Source organism: Somniosus microcephalus, chromosome 13 (genome assembly GCF_052327205.1).
Source record: "Somniosus microcephalus isolate GS21.2 chromosome 13, FLI_Smic_1.0, whole genome shotgun sequence".
Taxonomy (NCBI): domain Eukaryota; kingdom Metazoa; phylum Chordata; class Chondrichthyes; order Squaliformes; family Somniosidae; genus Somniosus; species Somniosus microcephalus.
Window position 1 is genome coordinate 198122437 of NC_140999.1, and position 17028 is coordinate 198139464.

General features: G+C 46.8%; 1 protein-coding gene across 4 annotated transcripts in view; it reads right to left on the reverse strand.

The window, feature by feature from the left end:
- Positions 1–934: 934 nt before the first annotated feature.
- Positions 935–17028, reverse strand: part of LOC147108967 (short transient receptor potential channel 4-associated protein-like) — a 102060-nt gene continuing 85966 nt past the window's right edge. For 3 of the 4 annotated variants that reach the window (XM_086005964.1, XM_086005963.1, XM_086005962.1), the window contains exons 18-19: positions 13191–13397; positions 935–12238 (exon numbers count right to left, since the gene is read on the reverse strand). In XM_086005964.1, the coding sequence (XP_085862090.1) occupies positions 12101–12238; positions 13191–13397 (345 nt within the window). In that variant the 3' untranslated portion in view covers positions 935–12100. The remainder of the gene's footprint in view (positions 12239–13190; positions 13398–17028) is intronic. The other variant, XM_086005965.1, reaches the window with a different exon arrangement.

Consider the following 17028-nt stretch of genomic DNA (forward strand, 5'->3'; position numbering starts at 1 on the left):
TTACCCCTTATCCTTAGGAAGCCAAGGACTATCTGGGTAGATTATTCGGAGCACAGCCAGCGTTCGCAGACTGCAAACGCACAGAATGTTCTTGGCAAGTTTCAGAATACCTTCACATCAACCAAAATAACTGTCTGCAATGCTGAATATAAAAGTTGATTTAGCAGAACATACATGATCACATCACACTCTGAACACATTTGTAATTTGCTCATGTTCCTTTGTGAGTAAATCTTCATTCAGTACCTGGGCACATGGAGTGAAGCTTCACATTAAATCACCTTTACTTCGAGCTTTTAAAAGGTAAACTCTGTACAGAAGTGCTGACGAACACTGCACTTCAAACATTTTGTACAGGCAAACAGGCTCAAGCACATCACCCCCTTCCCCACAATCAACGTGACATCAACTTGCCACAACATACAAACTTTAACCAGCAGTGTCTGATTTCCAGAAACTCAGTGGAAAACTGTCCCCTCCTACCTGCTGCTGAAGGAGCAGACTCATGAGCTCAGCACCTTGTCCAGATCATTCTTCAGGTGATCCCAGGCACCCAGTGTTGACAGGCAATTGGACCGATGATGGTCAAACCCAAACCACACATGGAGGCTATTCAGCAGATACCAGTGGAGAAAAGTCAGGTGGTCAGGTTGATTTTTCCTCTTCCTACCATGATGCCGATGCCTGGCTGATCCAGCAGATTGAAGCTGGGTCCTCTCGGCCTTTACCAGCCAAGTCAGAGAAGGGGACAACTCACTTACGTCAGGAAAACCTGCCAAAGAAATTCCTCAAAGTCCAACTTTGGAAAAATTGTTAGTTATTATTAGGTAGCAATAATGAACTTCCTTATGCATCCGATATAGTTACTTCAACTGCAAGGCAACCAGAGAATGCCCATCTGGGGGCGGGTGTATATACAAATCTCACACTGGTGTAAGGTAATCAGAAGCATTTTTATTGTCATGTACAATAACAGATTAAATAAACAATGATAAAAACAAAATATATATATTTTAACTGGAGAGCAGAGAGGCATTCTAGGAGCAGGCAGCAGTATACCCTGGGTCCAGGTCATTGCCGCAGGTTCTCTGAAGAGGAGGGTGTGAAATATCAAAGGGGCGAAAATTTCACAAGGAGCTTTGTAGAACAAAATGGATCCATTTCCAAACCATTAAAAGTCATCAAAAATAGTTTGGTGGAAACTTTCAGGAGTTGGGTGAATCTTCAAAAAGGCTATTTTAACAGTTGAGCAACTTGAGTTAGGTTTGGATAACACTATCCGAGACTCAGCTCACAACAGGACTTCAAAACAGCCATCATCTGGTAAAGACTGGCAAATTGCAAGGCTACTTACTACTGACCTCTTCTGCCTTGAAATTAAACTCAATGTATTCATAAAAATTCCTTCCTCTATTTGAGGGAAGGGGTTAATCCGTTGAAATGGAACAGGGCCAGTTAAGTAACAAAAGTGTTTCATACAAACACATTCATGCACGAATACCCAGAGAACTTAGTTTCAAGGCATCATATGGGAAAATAATCAGCTCCTGACCCTCCATCTTCATGTGGTTTAACGGTGAAGTTTCCTGTCTAGGTTGGTGAATTTCTTGCCACATTTCTTTTAAGAATCAAATTTAGACTAGGAGAATTTTTTTTTTTTTTTAATAACAAAACTGGGTACCAACAGGCTCTGCTGCAATCTCTTCCAACAAAGACACAAGGGGATTTACTGAAGGCTAAATGAATCACATTTCAAATCAGTTTGTGTGTTCTCCGGGGTTCAGTTGAAGGGTGATCAAAGTATAGATGGTTAAGGGGTGATTTGATTGAGGTTTTAAGGATTTTCAAAGAAATTGATAGGGCAGAGAGAGAAACAGTTTCCGCTGGTGGGGGAGTCTAGAACAAGGGGTCATAACCTTCAAATCAGAGCCAGGCCGTTCAGGAGAGAAGTTAGGAAACACTTCTTCACACAGAGTGGTAGAAGTGTGGAACTCTCTTCCACAAAAAGCAGATGATGCTGGCTCAATTAATCATTTTAAATGAGGCTTTTGCTGGACAAGGGCAAGAAAGGATAAGGAGCCAAGGCAGGTGGATGGAGTTAAGATACAGGATCAGCCAAGGGGCTGAATGGCCGACTCCTGTTCCTATGTTTATAAAGTAGGAGTTTGTGGTCAAATGAAGATGAGACATTATGAGCAGGGCACCTCAGTAAGGTGGCTACTGAAATTCCAATACCCGATAACCCGAGATGGAAGGACTCCATGTCAAATCCACATTACAGGAAACTTTCGATTTACCGGCACCTAAATAACCGGAAATCTCGGTTAACCGGCAAAATTCAGGAGTAGGTTTTACTTCATATTGTACTTGCCTTCCTCCATTTGTTGCTGTGCAAGGGTGTGGCTGCAGCTGTTGCTAAGCTACAGAGACGCTTGGAACTTGTGGCCATTGTTCTACACTTGTTGCTAAGCAACAGGGTTTGTTGCTTTATACGGAGCTGTCAGCTCTCCGTATCTTTTACTGTAGCGTTCGGTTATCCGGAATTTTTGATGAACCGGCACCACGTCGGTCCCGTCCGTGCCGGATAAAAAAAAGTTTCCTGTACCACCTAAACTGCTGTCCCAAGAGGCAGAGAGCGTTATTGCAGTGAATTTCATCAATTTTTAATCTAGAGGCAATTTGTGAAGTTTGTTGTTAAACATATTATAGGCTGTAAAGTGGTCTAAAAGGCCAGCTTTAGCTCCAACAGGATTCTCTTTCGCAGATCGGTTATACAAACACCAGTCCATTGATTGGTCAACCATAGCTGTGGCCCTGAGTCCAACTCCGCTTTCATCATTGGTTAGAAATAAGAGGAAGGGAACTGAAGTACTTTTCATCGTGACATTACACTCCCCCCTCCCCCCAAATAGTTGCTCATTCCCTCAACCTTACTGCCAGATTTGGCAGGTATTCAATATGATGTAGAATGATTCATCAATACTCAAGTTCTTTCCATTTCACTGCTGCACTTACTCCTTCCCAGTTTAAAGTTACACTGAACTCCCAGCCCCGATCTACTTTATACCGCTTAAAAGAAATTAATTGAAACAGAACTTTCAGATGGGAGATAAGGTAACCTTAAAGAGTGTTGGAAAGGCTACAATGCCTCAGATGGCAAGTGCTGGCTCATCTCGGGCAGACGTTTGAACTCAATGACACACCCACGGTACACAAACACCTTTCTGCTACAAAGACTAGGCACAGGACTGAATCAAGAAATCAGCAACTCACGAGCTGCCACTCGTCATTTTGCATTATAGACGAGCACCAAAGTATTCAATAATCGCAATGGGAAAATTGTGGCGCAATCACAGGGAGATATTGGAAAAAGGAAATTTACACAAAGCACAGAGGGGAACTAAGATTTCAGTAAGAATGTATCCAGAGTCTTGCAGTGTTAAATGAAGCAGAGCAGGAAGAATGTCAGTGAGAAAGCCACCATTAATGAGATGGGCTGGTTAGTCCCTCACCAACACTGCCCTGGAGTACTGCGGACTTGTCTTTCTGCCACACAGGGTTGACAGTTCTAATCTTTCATTACCAAGCATATCACCTTGGTGCCAACCTGGCCCCAGGGTATTCAGTGGCAGGTTACCACATGCCAGAACCTTCCCTCCCTGCAACCATTCCCCCTTTGACAGAAATCCACCTCACGGCCTGGTCCTGGATCTTGCAAGTGATGGGAGGAAGCCCTTCCGTTGCACATCAAGGAATCCTGAACTGTATGGATACCTCTTACACCTTTAACCTGCACTGGGATTTGGCTGTCATTGTAGGAAGATGTGAAAAATCAAAGAATCTTCGCCCCTTCTCAGTACAATTATGAACCACTCTCCAGGTTAAAATTGACATTGACCAAAGCCCTGTGAAGCAACAACTGGATAGTCTGCTGGTACCTTTGAGATCCGCTCTTGAGCTGTGCAAACCAAAACACACTTGGGAACACCCACCACCTCATCCATTGGTTAGCCCATTGTTCATAGTCAGGCAACACATCATCTGGAAGGAGCATTATAATTCTTTCAGAAATGCCTCACAGCAAGAACATCCTTTTTGATGCCTTGGGATGTTTTACTATGTTCAAGGCGCTATATAAATACAAGTTGTTGTTGTGGTTACCATGCAACAAATCACAAACACTGAATATGAGAGGACAGTGGGCAACTTTGTCCCATTCCTTTTGAGAGAGGCTAAGTGAGTCTCCCATCTACACTCGGAACTGAAGTGCAATCCCAAATAAAATCTGTGATTTAACCAAGCACTCCTATTTTTGTTTCAGGAGGCTACATAAGGCACTAGGTCCAAAACTTTACAAAAATGAATAAAAGCAATGTAAGTGCATTTCCCGAGCCTTGCTCTGCTCTTTGATCGTCTATAAAGGCACAACCTGCCCGGCCCATTCCCCACAAGAACAAAATCCAGCTTGTTCCTTTCCAATTACTGCACAGGCTTCTAAAACACCCAATACACATGCTGAAGAACCAAGTGAGGCTCCCCAATAGTTCTCGGTCTCTAAGATCCCTCTTCTTGTGGGAAAAGCCCTGGAACAGCTGTGGGTCTGCCTGGCATGGTCCATTAAGGACGATCTGTGCAACATACTCTGCTGGCTTATTGAACTTTGATGCAGATCCATTCCATATCCTTTGGGCCAGTGCGCGCCCAAGACTCCAAGAATGCAGCCACAGGTTGGTTGGAGTGAACTGGACTTTTTAGTTACAGGTACTAACTAACCCAAAGGAACCCTTTATATCCAGACTGAAGACAGACTTCAGCCAATGGTGAAGCAATTTTGGATCATTTTAGTATAATTACATAACCTGGCGGATGAACACAACTCACTGATACTGCGTTATCTCAATGAGCTGCACTGTAACCCACGGGCTACTCTTGGGCTCTCAATGAGCTGCATCGTAACCCACCGTTGCTTCCATTGGTCTGTAGAGACTTTGAGTACAGTCTTAAAGACTCTTCGGCTAGTTCTATTCCCTTTGCAGCCAATGGCTGTGATAGTACGGTATCAGTCTAAAGTTCTGAAACATTTGCAAAGCTCTTTACTGACCCCTGCTGTTAATGATGGAGTATTGCAACATTAATTATCCTGAGCAGGTGTGTAGCTGCCAACTTTAATTCATTTAAAAATCCTGAACAGTCTTTGGTTATCCAAGGAACTGCGAATATAAACTGCTGCAGGCAATATCACACCGAGACCAGCCCAAAAGGCTGTGGATGCTGGGGGGTAAATCAAAATTTTCAAGATCGAGATCGATAGATTTTTGTTAGGTAAGTGCATCAAAGGGTATGGATCAAAGGCGGGTAAACGGAGTTATTACAGATCACCCATGATTTAATAGAACGGTGGAACGGGCTCAATGGGCTGAATGGCCTCCTCCTATTCTGACGCACTATTTCCAAATTTTGAATTTTTTTTTAAATGGGTGAAATCAACTGCAAGGAAATCCATAAAAGAGATTGCAATCCGAGAACTTTGGGTTTCACTGGACTGAACTCAATAAACAATGGACTGAATGAATGAATGAATGAATGGGAATGAGTGAGAAAATCATTCATCTCAATTATAGCAGAAAATGAAAAGTCTTTTCATCAGCTTTAAACCTCCTAATGTTGGAACTGGTCGGACAGAGTAGAGTAATTATTGGGTTGGTGTTTAATATCAGACAGTCTGATCACACAACAGGTGCAACGATTAGCAAGCTTGTTTCGGTGTGCAAAGAATGAGCTGCAACACAATCTTCAGAAGGATTTCTGCTGCTAGAGACCAGCAGGGAGATGGATTTAGTCTGTTTTACAGGAGTTAGCACTGTAACCTGATTACATTTTGATGGTTAATAACTCTCAACATTGGCATCCAAAAACAATGGGCTCAAAAACTCTTGCTACAGCAGTGCAGAATTTGAGTTTAGCATTTAGCCATTTTCTTCCACCCTGGTTGCGGCCACTGACCTAACACCTGTGGCCACGGTCACTGACCCACCCCGTGGCCACGGCCACTGACCTAACTCCTGCGGCCACGGCCACTGACCTAACTCCTGCGGCCACGGCCACTGACCTAACTCCTGCGGCCACAAGCACTGACCCACCCCGCGGCCACAAGCACTGACCCACCCCGCGGCCACAGGCACTGACCTAACACAGCACAGAGGGGAACTAAGATTTCAGTAAGAATGTATCCAGAGTCTTGCAGTGTTAAATGAAGCAGAGCAGGAAGAATGTCAGTGAGAAAGCCACCATTAATGAGATGGGCTGGTTAGTCCCTCACCAACACTGCCCTGGAGTACTGCGGACTTGTCTTTCTGCCACACAGGGTTGACAGTTCTAATCTTTCATTACCAAGCATATCACCTTGGTGCCAACCTGGCCCCAGGGTATTCAGTGGCAGGTTACCACATGCCAGAACCTTCCCTCCCTGCAACCATTCCCCCTTTGACAGAAATCCACCTCACGGCCTGGTCCTGGATCTTGCAAGTGATGGGAGGAAGCCCTTCCGTTGCACATCAAGGAATCCTGAACTGTATGGATACCTCTTACACCTTTAACCTGCACTGGGATTTGGCTGTCATTGTAGGAAGATGTGAAAAATCAAAGAATCTTCGCCCCTTCTCAGTACAATTATGAACCACTCTCCAGGTTAAAATTGACATTGACCAAAGCCCTGTGAAGCAACAACTGGATAGTCTGCTGGTACCTTTGAGATCCGCTCTTGAGCTGTGCAAACCAAAACACACTTGGGAACACCCACCACCTCATCCATTGGTTAGCCCATTGTTCATAGTCAGGCAACACATCATCTGGAAGGAGCATTATAATTCTTTCAGAAATGCCTCACAGCAAGAACATCCTTTTTGATGCCTTGGGATGTTTTACTATGTTCAAGGCGCTATATAAATACAAGTTGTTGTTGTGGTTACCATGCAACAAATCACAAACACTGAATATGAGAGGACAGTGGGCAACTTTGTCCCATTCCTTTTGAGAGAGGCTAAGTGAGTCTCCCATCTACACTCGGAACTGAAGTGCAATCCCAAATAAAATCTGTGATTTAACCAAGCACTCCTATTTTTGTTTCAGGAGGCTACATAAGGCACTAGGTCCAAAACTTTACAAAAATGAATAAAAGCAATGTAAGTGCATTTCCCGAGCCTTGCTCTGCTCTTTGATCGTCTATAAAGGCACAACCTGCCCGGCCCATTCCCCACAAGAACAAAATCCAGCTTGTTCCTTTCCAATTACTGCACAGGCTTCTAAAACACCCAATACACATGCTGAAGAACCAAGTGAGGCTCCCCAATAGTTCTCGGTCTCTAAGATCCCTCTTCTTGTGGGAAAAGCCCTGGAACAGCTGTGGGTCTGCCTGGCATGGTCCATTAAGGACGATCTGTGCAACATACTCTGCTGGCTTATTGAACTTTGATGCAGATCCATTCCATATCCTTTGGGCCAGTGCGCGCCCAAGACTCCAAGAATGCAGCCACAGGTTGGTTGGAGTGAACTGGACTTTTTAGTTACAGGTACTAACTAACCCAAAGGAACCCTTTATATCCAGACTGAAGACAGACTTCAGCCAATGGTGAAGCAATTTTGGATCATTTTAGTATAATTACATAACCTGGCGGATGAACACAACTCACTGATACTGCGTTATCTCAATGAGCTGCACTGTAACCCACGGGCTACTCTTGGGCTCTCAATGAGCTGCATCGTAACCCACCGTTGCTTCCATTGGTCTGTAGAGACTTTGAGTACAGTCTTAAAGACTCTTCGGCTAGTTCTATTCCCTTTGCAGCCAATGGCTGTGATAGTACGGTATCAGTCTAAAGTTCTGAAACATTTGCAAAGCTCTTTACTGACCCCTGCTGTTAATGATGGAGTATTGCAACATTAATTATCCTGAGCAGGTGTGTAGCTGCCAACTTTAATTCATTTAAAAATCCTGAACAGTCTTTGGTTATCCAAGGAACTGCGAATATAAACTGCTGCAGGCAATATCACACCGAGACCAGCCCAAAAGGCTGTGGATGCTGGGGGGTAAATCAAAATTTTCAAGATCGAGATCGATAGATTTTTGTTAGGTAAGTGCATCAAAGGGTATGGATCAAAGGCGGGTAAACGGAGTTATTACAGATCACCCATGATTTAATAGAACGGTGGAACGGGCTCAATGGGCTGAATGGCCTCCTCCTATTCTGACGCACTATTTCCAAATTTTGAATTTTTTTTTAAATGGGTGAAATCAACTGCAAGGAAATCCATAAAAGAGATTGCAATCCGAGAACTTTGGGTTTCACTGGACTGAACTCAATAAACAATGGACTGAATGAATGAATGAATGAATGGGAATGAGTGAGAAAATCATTCATCTCAATTATAGCAGAAAATGAAAAGTCTTTTCATCAGCTTTAAACCTCCTAATGTTGGAACTGGTCGGACAGAGTAGAGTAATTATTGGGTTGGTGTTTAATATCAGACAGTCTGATCACACAACAGGTGCAACGATTAGCAAGCTTGTTTCGGTGTGCAAAGAATGAGCTGCAACACAATCTTCAGAAGGATTTCTGCTGCTAGAGACCAGCAGGGAGATGGATTTAGTCTGTTTTACAGGAGTTAGCACTGTAACCTGATTACATTTTGATGGTTAATAACTCTCAACATTGGCATCCAAAAACAATGGGCTCAAAAACTCTTGCTACAGCAGTGCAGAATTTGAGTTTAGCATTTAGCCATTTTCTTCCACCCTGGTTGCGGCCACTGACCTAACACCTGTGGCCACGGTCACTGACCCACCCCGTGGCCACGGCCACTGACCTAACTCCTGCGGCCACGGCCACTGACCTAACTCCTGCGGCCACGGCCACTGACCTAACTCCTGCGGCCACAAGCACTGACCCACCCCGCGGCCACAAGCACTGACCCACCCCGCGGCCACAGGCACTGACCTAACACCGGTGGCCATGGCCACTGATTTAACATCTGTGGCCACGGCCACTGATCTAACACCTGTGGCCACGGCCACTGACCTAACTCCTGCGGCCACAAGCACTGACCCACCCCGCGGCCACAGGCACTGACCTAACACCTGCAGCCATGGCCACTGACCTAACACCTGTGGCCACGGCCACTGGCCTAAAACCTGTGGCCACGGCCACTGACCTAACACCTGTGGCCATGGACTGTTTGCTGGTCTAGGACTAGAATACCATCAATAATTACAAATACAGAGGCAAAACTGTAGATCTGTTCAGTACTGAACCCATGTCAAAGGCAGCAGCCAATAGGGCATGCAGAGGGTTCCGAGCCCAGAAGCAGAAACTGGGCATAACCACTGCAGCAGAACAGGGTAATCCTTAAATCTGGTGGGGTGGGTTATAAGAACACATCTGGGAGCTCCCCGCACAGTGCCACCAGTAGGCAACTGAGCCAAACAGCCCAGGTCCAATCCCATGTCAGAGTTAAGTTATCTGATCTCAGCTCACAGGGCAGTGCGCCTGGGTTAGGGAGAGCAAGTCTGTCAGGCCCATAGTGAAAGTGCATGTGTGTGGAGGCTGTGTGAAGATCAGGTTTGGCTGTGATGCTCACATGGCTCAATAGTCCATAGATACTTGCCATCAAGGCTTACATAATAGTGGACATTCAAGTGAGGCACTGGAGATGATGCGGGACTGTGGAACTAAGATCGCAGCAACAATCAAAACCTTCAGGACAGGTTGGGAGGGCAGCATATCAGTGACTAGAGAGGCCGTTTTCTTAGCCTCTTCACACAAGCTCTTGGTATCAGCCAGATTGGAAGTGTAAGATACTAAGGAGACACCAGATAGGGGAGAGGCCAAGAGTAGATTTCCAGCCCTGTCCCTTTGGTTAGGGGGAGGGGTAGACTCAAGGAGACAAAGATGCTCATGAAATAGTCAGCAAGCCTACTGTGGGGGTGTTTTCGCATAACAGACCGTAACTATTACAAACCAACTCCTCGGCTCTCCCCAATCGCCTGGAAGAAACACCAATTATGGCCAATGGCGGAACTCAAACCCTAATCAGAAATACTCCCAATATTCTGTCAACCTTCAAAAGCTTGTAACAAGCTGACAACCACCCCACCCGTCCAGACCCCGATAGTGTACACACCAGCTCAGCAAGAGATTAGAATGTACGGAGAATTGATTTGGGATTCCAAAAATATTAAGTAAAATATGTGAAGCAGATCAGCTGCACAATGCGAGAGCAGCCATGGGCCAGCCTCACTTCCACAAGTAAACTGTTCTCACTGACGGACAGCACCTTGGCTTAATACTTGTTGGAAGTTTTCAAATAAGAAAGAATTATTTAGCAGTTTTGTCCCAGGGAAGAGGCGACACTACCTGGAGATTCAGATACAAATTCAGGCCCACCATCAGAATGACCCGGTGCACTGGTAGCAACACACTCCAGGGAGAATCAGGCTTAAGCCTATACACCAACATTGTGCATCCTCATCTTGTGGATAGTCTTTTTATTTATCAACTCAAACAGCTCCATCACCAGTACTTCACCCTCGTGTTTATAGATCATAATACTATCCCCAGACACAAGACGTTTGGAAAGACTAAATCTGTACTGTTTTTCCACAGTGCAAGGGGACACAGCACAAACATTTCACACGCGATACACTTGACTGAAATCTTAGTGACATTGAATTTTGTCATTTGATGTCACAGTGACAGATTTTTAACTTCCACTATTTCTCCATAAGTATTATAAACTGCACTAATTCAGGCCGATTAACCATTATTTTACACATATATACAGCTCACTCATCTAGTGAAGTTTAATGGCTTTACACAAATCAGCATTCAATCAAAAACCCAACAGATACTCTGCCTGTGGCTCAGAGAGTTTATCCAGTGAGTATCTGAGCCACACAGACCAGGAAGAACCCCCCCCCACCCCACACATGTTGTGCTCAGTTAGCTGATCATAGCCTCAGAGCACCATGGGTAGGGACAGACGAATTACGGACCCGGATCAGTATCCAACATTTCCAGCTGCAAGTTCAAAGACAGATCTTGGCTCCACTTTGATGCTCCCTCCCACAGTCCAATAGCCTGCAGACACTTACTGTGAAGCATCAAACTTGGGCGAGGCACTCGAGGGCGACCAGCACCCATGGAACTGCACCCAGTAAGGAGTCACCACCTTTGGGAAGAAAGAAAATTGGCAAGAGAGAAAAAAAATAAAAGATGATAAATGAAAAAGGAAAAAAGCTCGATGAATAATTGTGCACTAGATTCCTTTAGAAAATGAAACCTTTCCAGACTTTGCAAAAAGCTTTAGGAGCATTCAGTAGATTGTACAAGTCAAACTCCGGGCATATTTAGTACACTGTATATATTATAAACTATGAGTATTTAATAAGCTGTACATGTTATATAAGTTTTAAGTTCAATGCTTGAAAGCAGACTCAAAATACTCCAGGAGAAAAACAGTTCATTGAAACCCTGATAACAGCAACTCAGTTTACCAAAGTATTTAAAGCAAAAAGTTAATGTGAAAGAAATAAAACTACTTTTAAACTCTCAATATACATTGCCACTGTGATTACACTGAAAGTTGCTCTGTTAGCCACGAGCATCTTCCCATAACCAAGAATTGTAGATGGGAAGATGCCAAATGACACACTTAGAAGTAAACATTTAAAATACCGAATTAGAATGGGACTTTTTTTTTTTTTTAAAAAGATCAGAGATCTCAAAAGTGCTCCACAGTACGTTTAGCCCAAGGCAGTGCTGGTTCTCAGGCAGTTATGACTCTCTCACCCAGTGATGGAACATCTCTCATCCACCCCCCAGCCAGTAACGTACATATTCAGACAACCCAAAGGATGTTTATCAAAGACAAAAGGCATCAGTTCATGGTTAAAATAAAAGCATCTGCGCCAAACCCCAACCAGCTCTTCCCCAACTCCCAGTCCGGGTGCAAACAAACATCAGACAATACGGCCTGAATATCCATGGTCTCGGGCTTACTCTGCAGCTGTACGAAGCATTAGTCCAACTGGTCCACAAGCTGCACATCAGTCTTCACTGAAGTCTTTATCAACATTCATGTACGCTTCATCAATGTAGCTAATGATTGCACAAGGGGCCGTCCGGTCAGGACACAGGAGCAGTGATACTGTCTCTTTCCAGTAACTGAAGCTAATGCAGGAGCTCTGTGGGAGGAAGAGGATCAGGTTCAAAACTGAACTTACAATAAAAGGTCATCAAGAGCTTTGAGCAGGAGCTCAATGCTGAAAGGTACCCCCTCCCTCCCTCGGTCCTAAAGGAGACATTTGATGTTGGGGTACGGCCCCTGGGTTGCAGAAGTCAGACAGTACTTCACCCAATTAACCATTCTTCTCAAACATGAGGTGGTTTTTGTTAGAACAGGAGATTACAGGATGATTGAGAGATGTGCTTAAAATGTTAAAGAGATGGGACAAGGCAGCTGGAAACAGAATGTAACCAGTGGTCGAGAGAGAGCAGGAGAAACTTTTTTTTCTTTTTTTACACAGAGGGTTGAGGCTGAGGATCAGTGAGTGATTGAAGCAGAGACCGTATCAATAATAGGTTAAGATAAAGGAAAAGGGGATTGGGATACTGCTCATGTGAAGGACAAACACCAGTTTCCAGATAGTAATTCTTTGTAATACTTGCAAGCTCAGACAGCAAGAATCAGCAAGTTACTCAAACAGAGCATGAAAGTCATGCCTGGTCAAATCATGTCTCAACATTAATACACACGCACTCTCCGACCCGGACTGTGAGCTCATCGTCCTACTCGCAGTGGAAGATTAGAGAGCCAGTTTCCACTCAGTTGAGTTGAGGAGTTCAGTGCAGGGAGTGAACTTTGAACCTTCCTTGGTGTACAGGGCTCATTACCAAATTCACCACTAAGCAACCCTTCTTTCTATCATTCCCTATCCCAAAGTTGCTGCTCCCATCGCACTGCATTCCCCAAGACACAAAGGGCAAGACAGCGGATGGTCACCTGTTCAATCTCGAGGCTGGGGTTACATATTTAAGTTGCCATTAAAATAATAAACTAGATGAAATTAAATTACATATAAAGAAAATACTCAATTGAAAAACCTAAAGATTCATGCCTCAGCTGTGCAAACTCACATTCTCCAGACACGTGCTGTCCTTATCCTTGTTGAGGTAATGCTCTTGCCAGAAGCGCAGCAGGCTGTGGAAATTGTTGAGGAGGAAGCCCGGGTATTTCTCGGCGAGCTCCTTCTCCCGCAGGGCGTTCAGGTAGAATGGCAGTTTGCCCTTGCGCCTCGCCAGCATCAAGATCACCAGGCTTGTGTTCAGACAGCTGACATTTTCCTTGAATGGGAGAAACATTCAATGTTAGTAGGCTGTGTTAGCAGTCAACCTCCTTCCTCCTCTGGTTCACAACACGTTTCGAGTAAGCACGAGGCACTTGATGGAGTATAAGGAACAGACATTATTGATGTCTCGTTTAAGTGATCTGCCCAACTAAACACATTGTTGATGGGAAAATTCTGGCCAATCAGGTGGGTTTGGAGCGTGAGGGCAGGTATATTGTTAAAAATGTGAATCCCGACCTGATCCCGCCTCCAACCCAACCACTTCCGGTGTCCCCGGAGGCAGACAGCCAACCCGCTGCCAGGGGGCGGAATGTCAATTTAAATATTGTAATGAGGCTGGAAGCCTCTATTTTCCCCTTCATTTTGTGTTTAACTGCCTGTGGACAGGTTTCACACAATTCGTGAAACCCGGCAGTTAAACAGAGGCGGGGACTGCTGCACCCAGGAGGTAAGTGGCTTTATACTTCACTCCTGGATCCAGGGTCCCGACCTTACCCACCCCCTGCGATCGGAGACCCACCACGAGGCTACTCATCACCTTCCACAGACCCCCACCCCCCAATCCCAGGCCCCCACCCCACAACGATGATGCTGGGATCGGCTCTGATCCTCCGGCCTGCCTGCCGATCCCCAGGCGACCCCCTCCCTCCCCGGTCCCCCACAACCCCGATCCCAAGTCGACCAATCCCGCGATCTCCGACCCGCCCCCGGCCTGCCGATCCCGCAACCTCCCCCAATCCTCTCTCCCCGTCTCCTGCCGGTCCCCAACCCCGCCGACCCCCAACCCCGCCGATCCCCAACCCCCGCCACCCCCAACCCCGCTCCCCTGACCCCAACCCCGCCCTCCCGCCGACCCCCAACCCCGCCCTCCCGCCGACCCCCAACCTCCTGACCCCCCAACCCCGCCCTCCCGCCGACCCCCAACCCCGCCCTCCCCCAACCTCCTGACCCCCAACCCCGCCCTCCCGCCTCGTAAGCTGGCTGGCTGCGGGTGGGAATCCGAGGGCTTGCATTCAAATTAGGCCCTGCCTGTAAAATTGGCAGGGCCTGCGGGAAACCCGGCCTCCCGCCCGCCTTGGACCTCCCCCGCAACCCGGCCTCCCAGGTTTCCCGCCCGCCTTGGACCACCACCCCCCTAACAGCTTTTTGGTTTCTGTATCTTTCGAGCTCTCTGAAGAACTATTGAAAACCATGCTCCATATATTTTGCCTACATCAAGGGTACATGTCATTGATAAGACCTCATGATGTATCTGCTCCTGAATCCTTTGAAGAGTTTATTCATGTTCACACTTATAGCTGTTTACTCCAAAGCTACTTCCCTTAAACAAGACTTCAAAGCCACCCTGTTTATATTGGAAAGCCTATTGTTCCAAGATACAAAGAAGTTCGATTATTAACCCTCAACTCCCCAAGATGTCCAACAAGATGCAAAAACAAATCTGTGTCCAGCTTGGACTCAATTGGTGGGGGTGGGGAGTGAGAGGGCAGAGTTCAGGGAGTGAGGGGGCAGAGTTCAGGGAGTGAGGGGGCAGAGTTCAGGGAGTGAGGGGAAGGGGTCTCAGAGTAATCTACTTACCATTTTCAATATTATAAAAGTAATGAATAAAAATCATCACTGCAGGGAAGGATTCAAATAGCAAAGGACATAGCTAAAAATGAGGAAATTAGGAGTAAGGAGGAAAATCAGGCAGACGCTTTTCTCCCAAAGGCTAGTAGAGTGGTGGAGTAAGGCCACTGAATAAACAGTATACAGGAAACTCTTTTATAAGGCACCGACGGGACCAGCGTGGTGCCGGTTGATCAAAAAGTCCGGATTACAGAGAGGTATACTTACTAAGGTACGAGAGCCCCGTACACGGCCACAGATCCAGGCGTCCCTGTTGCATGGCAACAGGTGCAGGAGCCACGGTTACACGGCCATAGATCCAGGAACCCCGGTTACACGACCACTAATATGAAGTAAACGCCTTCACCGAAGCGTACGAGAGCATGGGCCTTACACTAAACATCCGTAAGACAAAGGTCCTCTACCAACCTGCCCCCGCCACACAGTGCTGCCTCCCAATTATCAAAATCCATGACAAGGCCTTGGACAACGTGGACCACTTTCTAAACCTCGGGAGCCTACCGTCAACAAGGGCAGACGTCGACGACGAAGTCCAACACCAGTGTGCCAGTGCAGCCTTCGGTCGCCTGAGGAAGAGAGTGTTTGAAGACCAGGACCTCAAACCCGGTGCTAAGCTCATGGTCTACAGGGCAGCAGTGTACCCGCCCCCTGCTGTATGCCTCAGAGACATGGACCATGTACAGCAGGCACCTCAAAGCACTGGAGAGGTACCACCAACGCTGCCTCCGCAAGATCCTGCAAATCCATTGGCAGGATAGGCGCACCAACGTCAGTGTTCTTGCTCAGGCCAACATCCCCAGCATCGAAGCTCTGATCACGCTCAATCAGCTCCGATGGACGGGTCACATTGTCCGCATGCCCGATACGAGACTCCCAAAACAAGCGCTCTACTCGGAGCTCCGGCACGGCAAGAGAGCCCCAGGTGGGCAGAGGAAACGCTTCAAGGACACCCTCAAAGCCTCCTTGAAAAAGTGTAACATCCCCACCGACACCTGGGAATCCCTGGCCCAAGGCCCACGAAGCATCCGGGAAGGCGCCGAACACCTCGAGTCTCTTCGCCGGGAGCAAGCGGAAGCCAAGCGCAAGGAGCGCACGTCAACCCAAGCACCCCGCCCACCCGGCCCTTCAACCACCGTCTGCCCCACCTGTGACAGAGACTGTAGGTCCTGCATTAGACTCATCAGTCACCTGCGAACTCATTTTTAATGTGGAAGCGTCATCCTCGGTTCCGAGGGGCTGCCTAAGAAGATGATGAAGTAAAACTTACCTGAACCTACTCCTGAATTTCGCCGGTTAAGAGAGAATACCGGTTATTTAGGTGCCAGTAAAAAGAGAGTTTCCTGTAAATAGGATCAAGAGGCAATTCCAAAGACAGGGGAATGGGGAGATGGGTTTGTTCGCCCAATGACTATTTCCTAATCATAAACTTATGGAAATACAGGCATTGTAATTTGAAACAGTGATGTGCCATTTAGAGAGGTCCATCCAACCCATCTGTAACATTACAAATTAAACCAATAAGCACTCAAAAACCCGTGTGTTACAGGTATTTTCCCCCATTGAGTTCACTTTCTTTGAAGATAGAAGCTTGATGACATCATTGGGCAAGTGGCCATTGCTGATTGGCTGCTCAATGACATCAGTCCTAAATCACAATTTACAATGGAGTTACAACCTTGCAGTAAGGAGTGGAACTCTCCCCCTACCGCTGGCGCTGCCCCTCCCCGCCACCGGCACCGCCTCCCCTCCCAGTCGCCAGCCCCGCTCCTCCTCTCCGGCACACCCACCCCCCCCCCCCAGTGCCCCCCCAACCCCGGCACCCCCTCCCCTCCCAGTCGCCAGCCCCGCTCCTCCTCTCCGGCACACCCTCCCCCCAATGCCCCACCCCTCCCCTCCCCGCCACCGGCACCCCCTCCCCTCCCATGTCCCACCGCCTCTCCTCCCATCTGCCGGCACACCCTCCCCCCAGTGCCGCACCTCCCCATCCCTCTCCACCA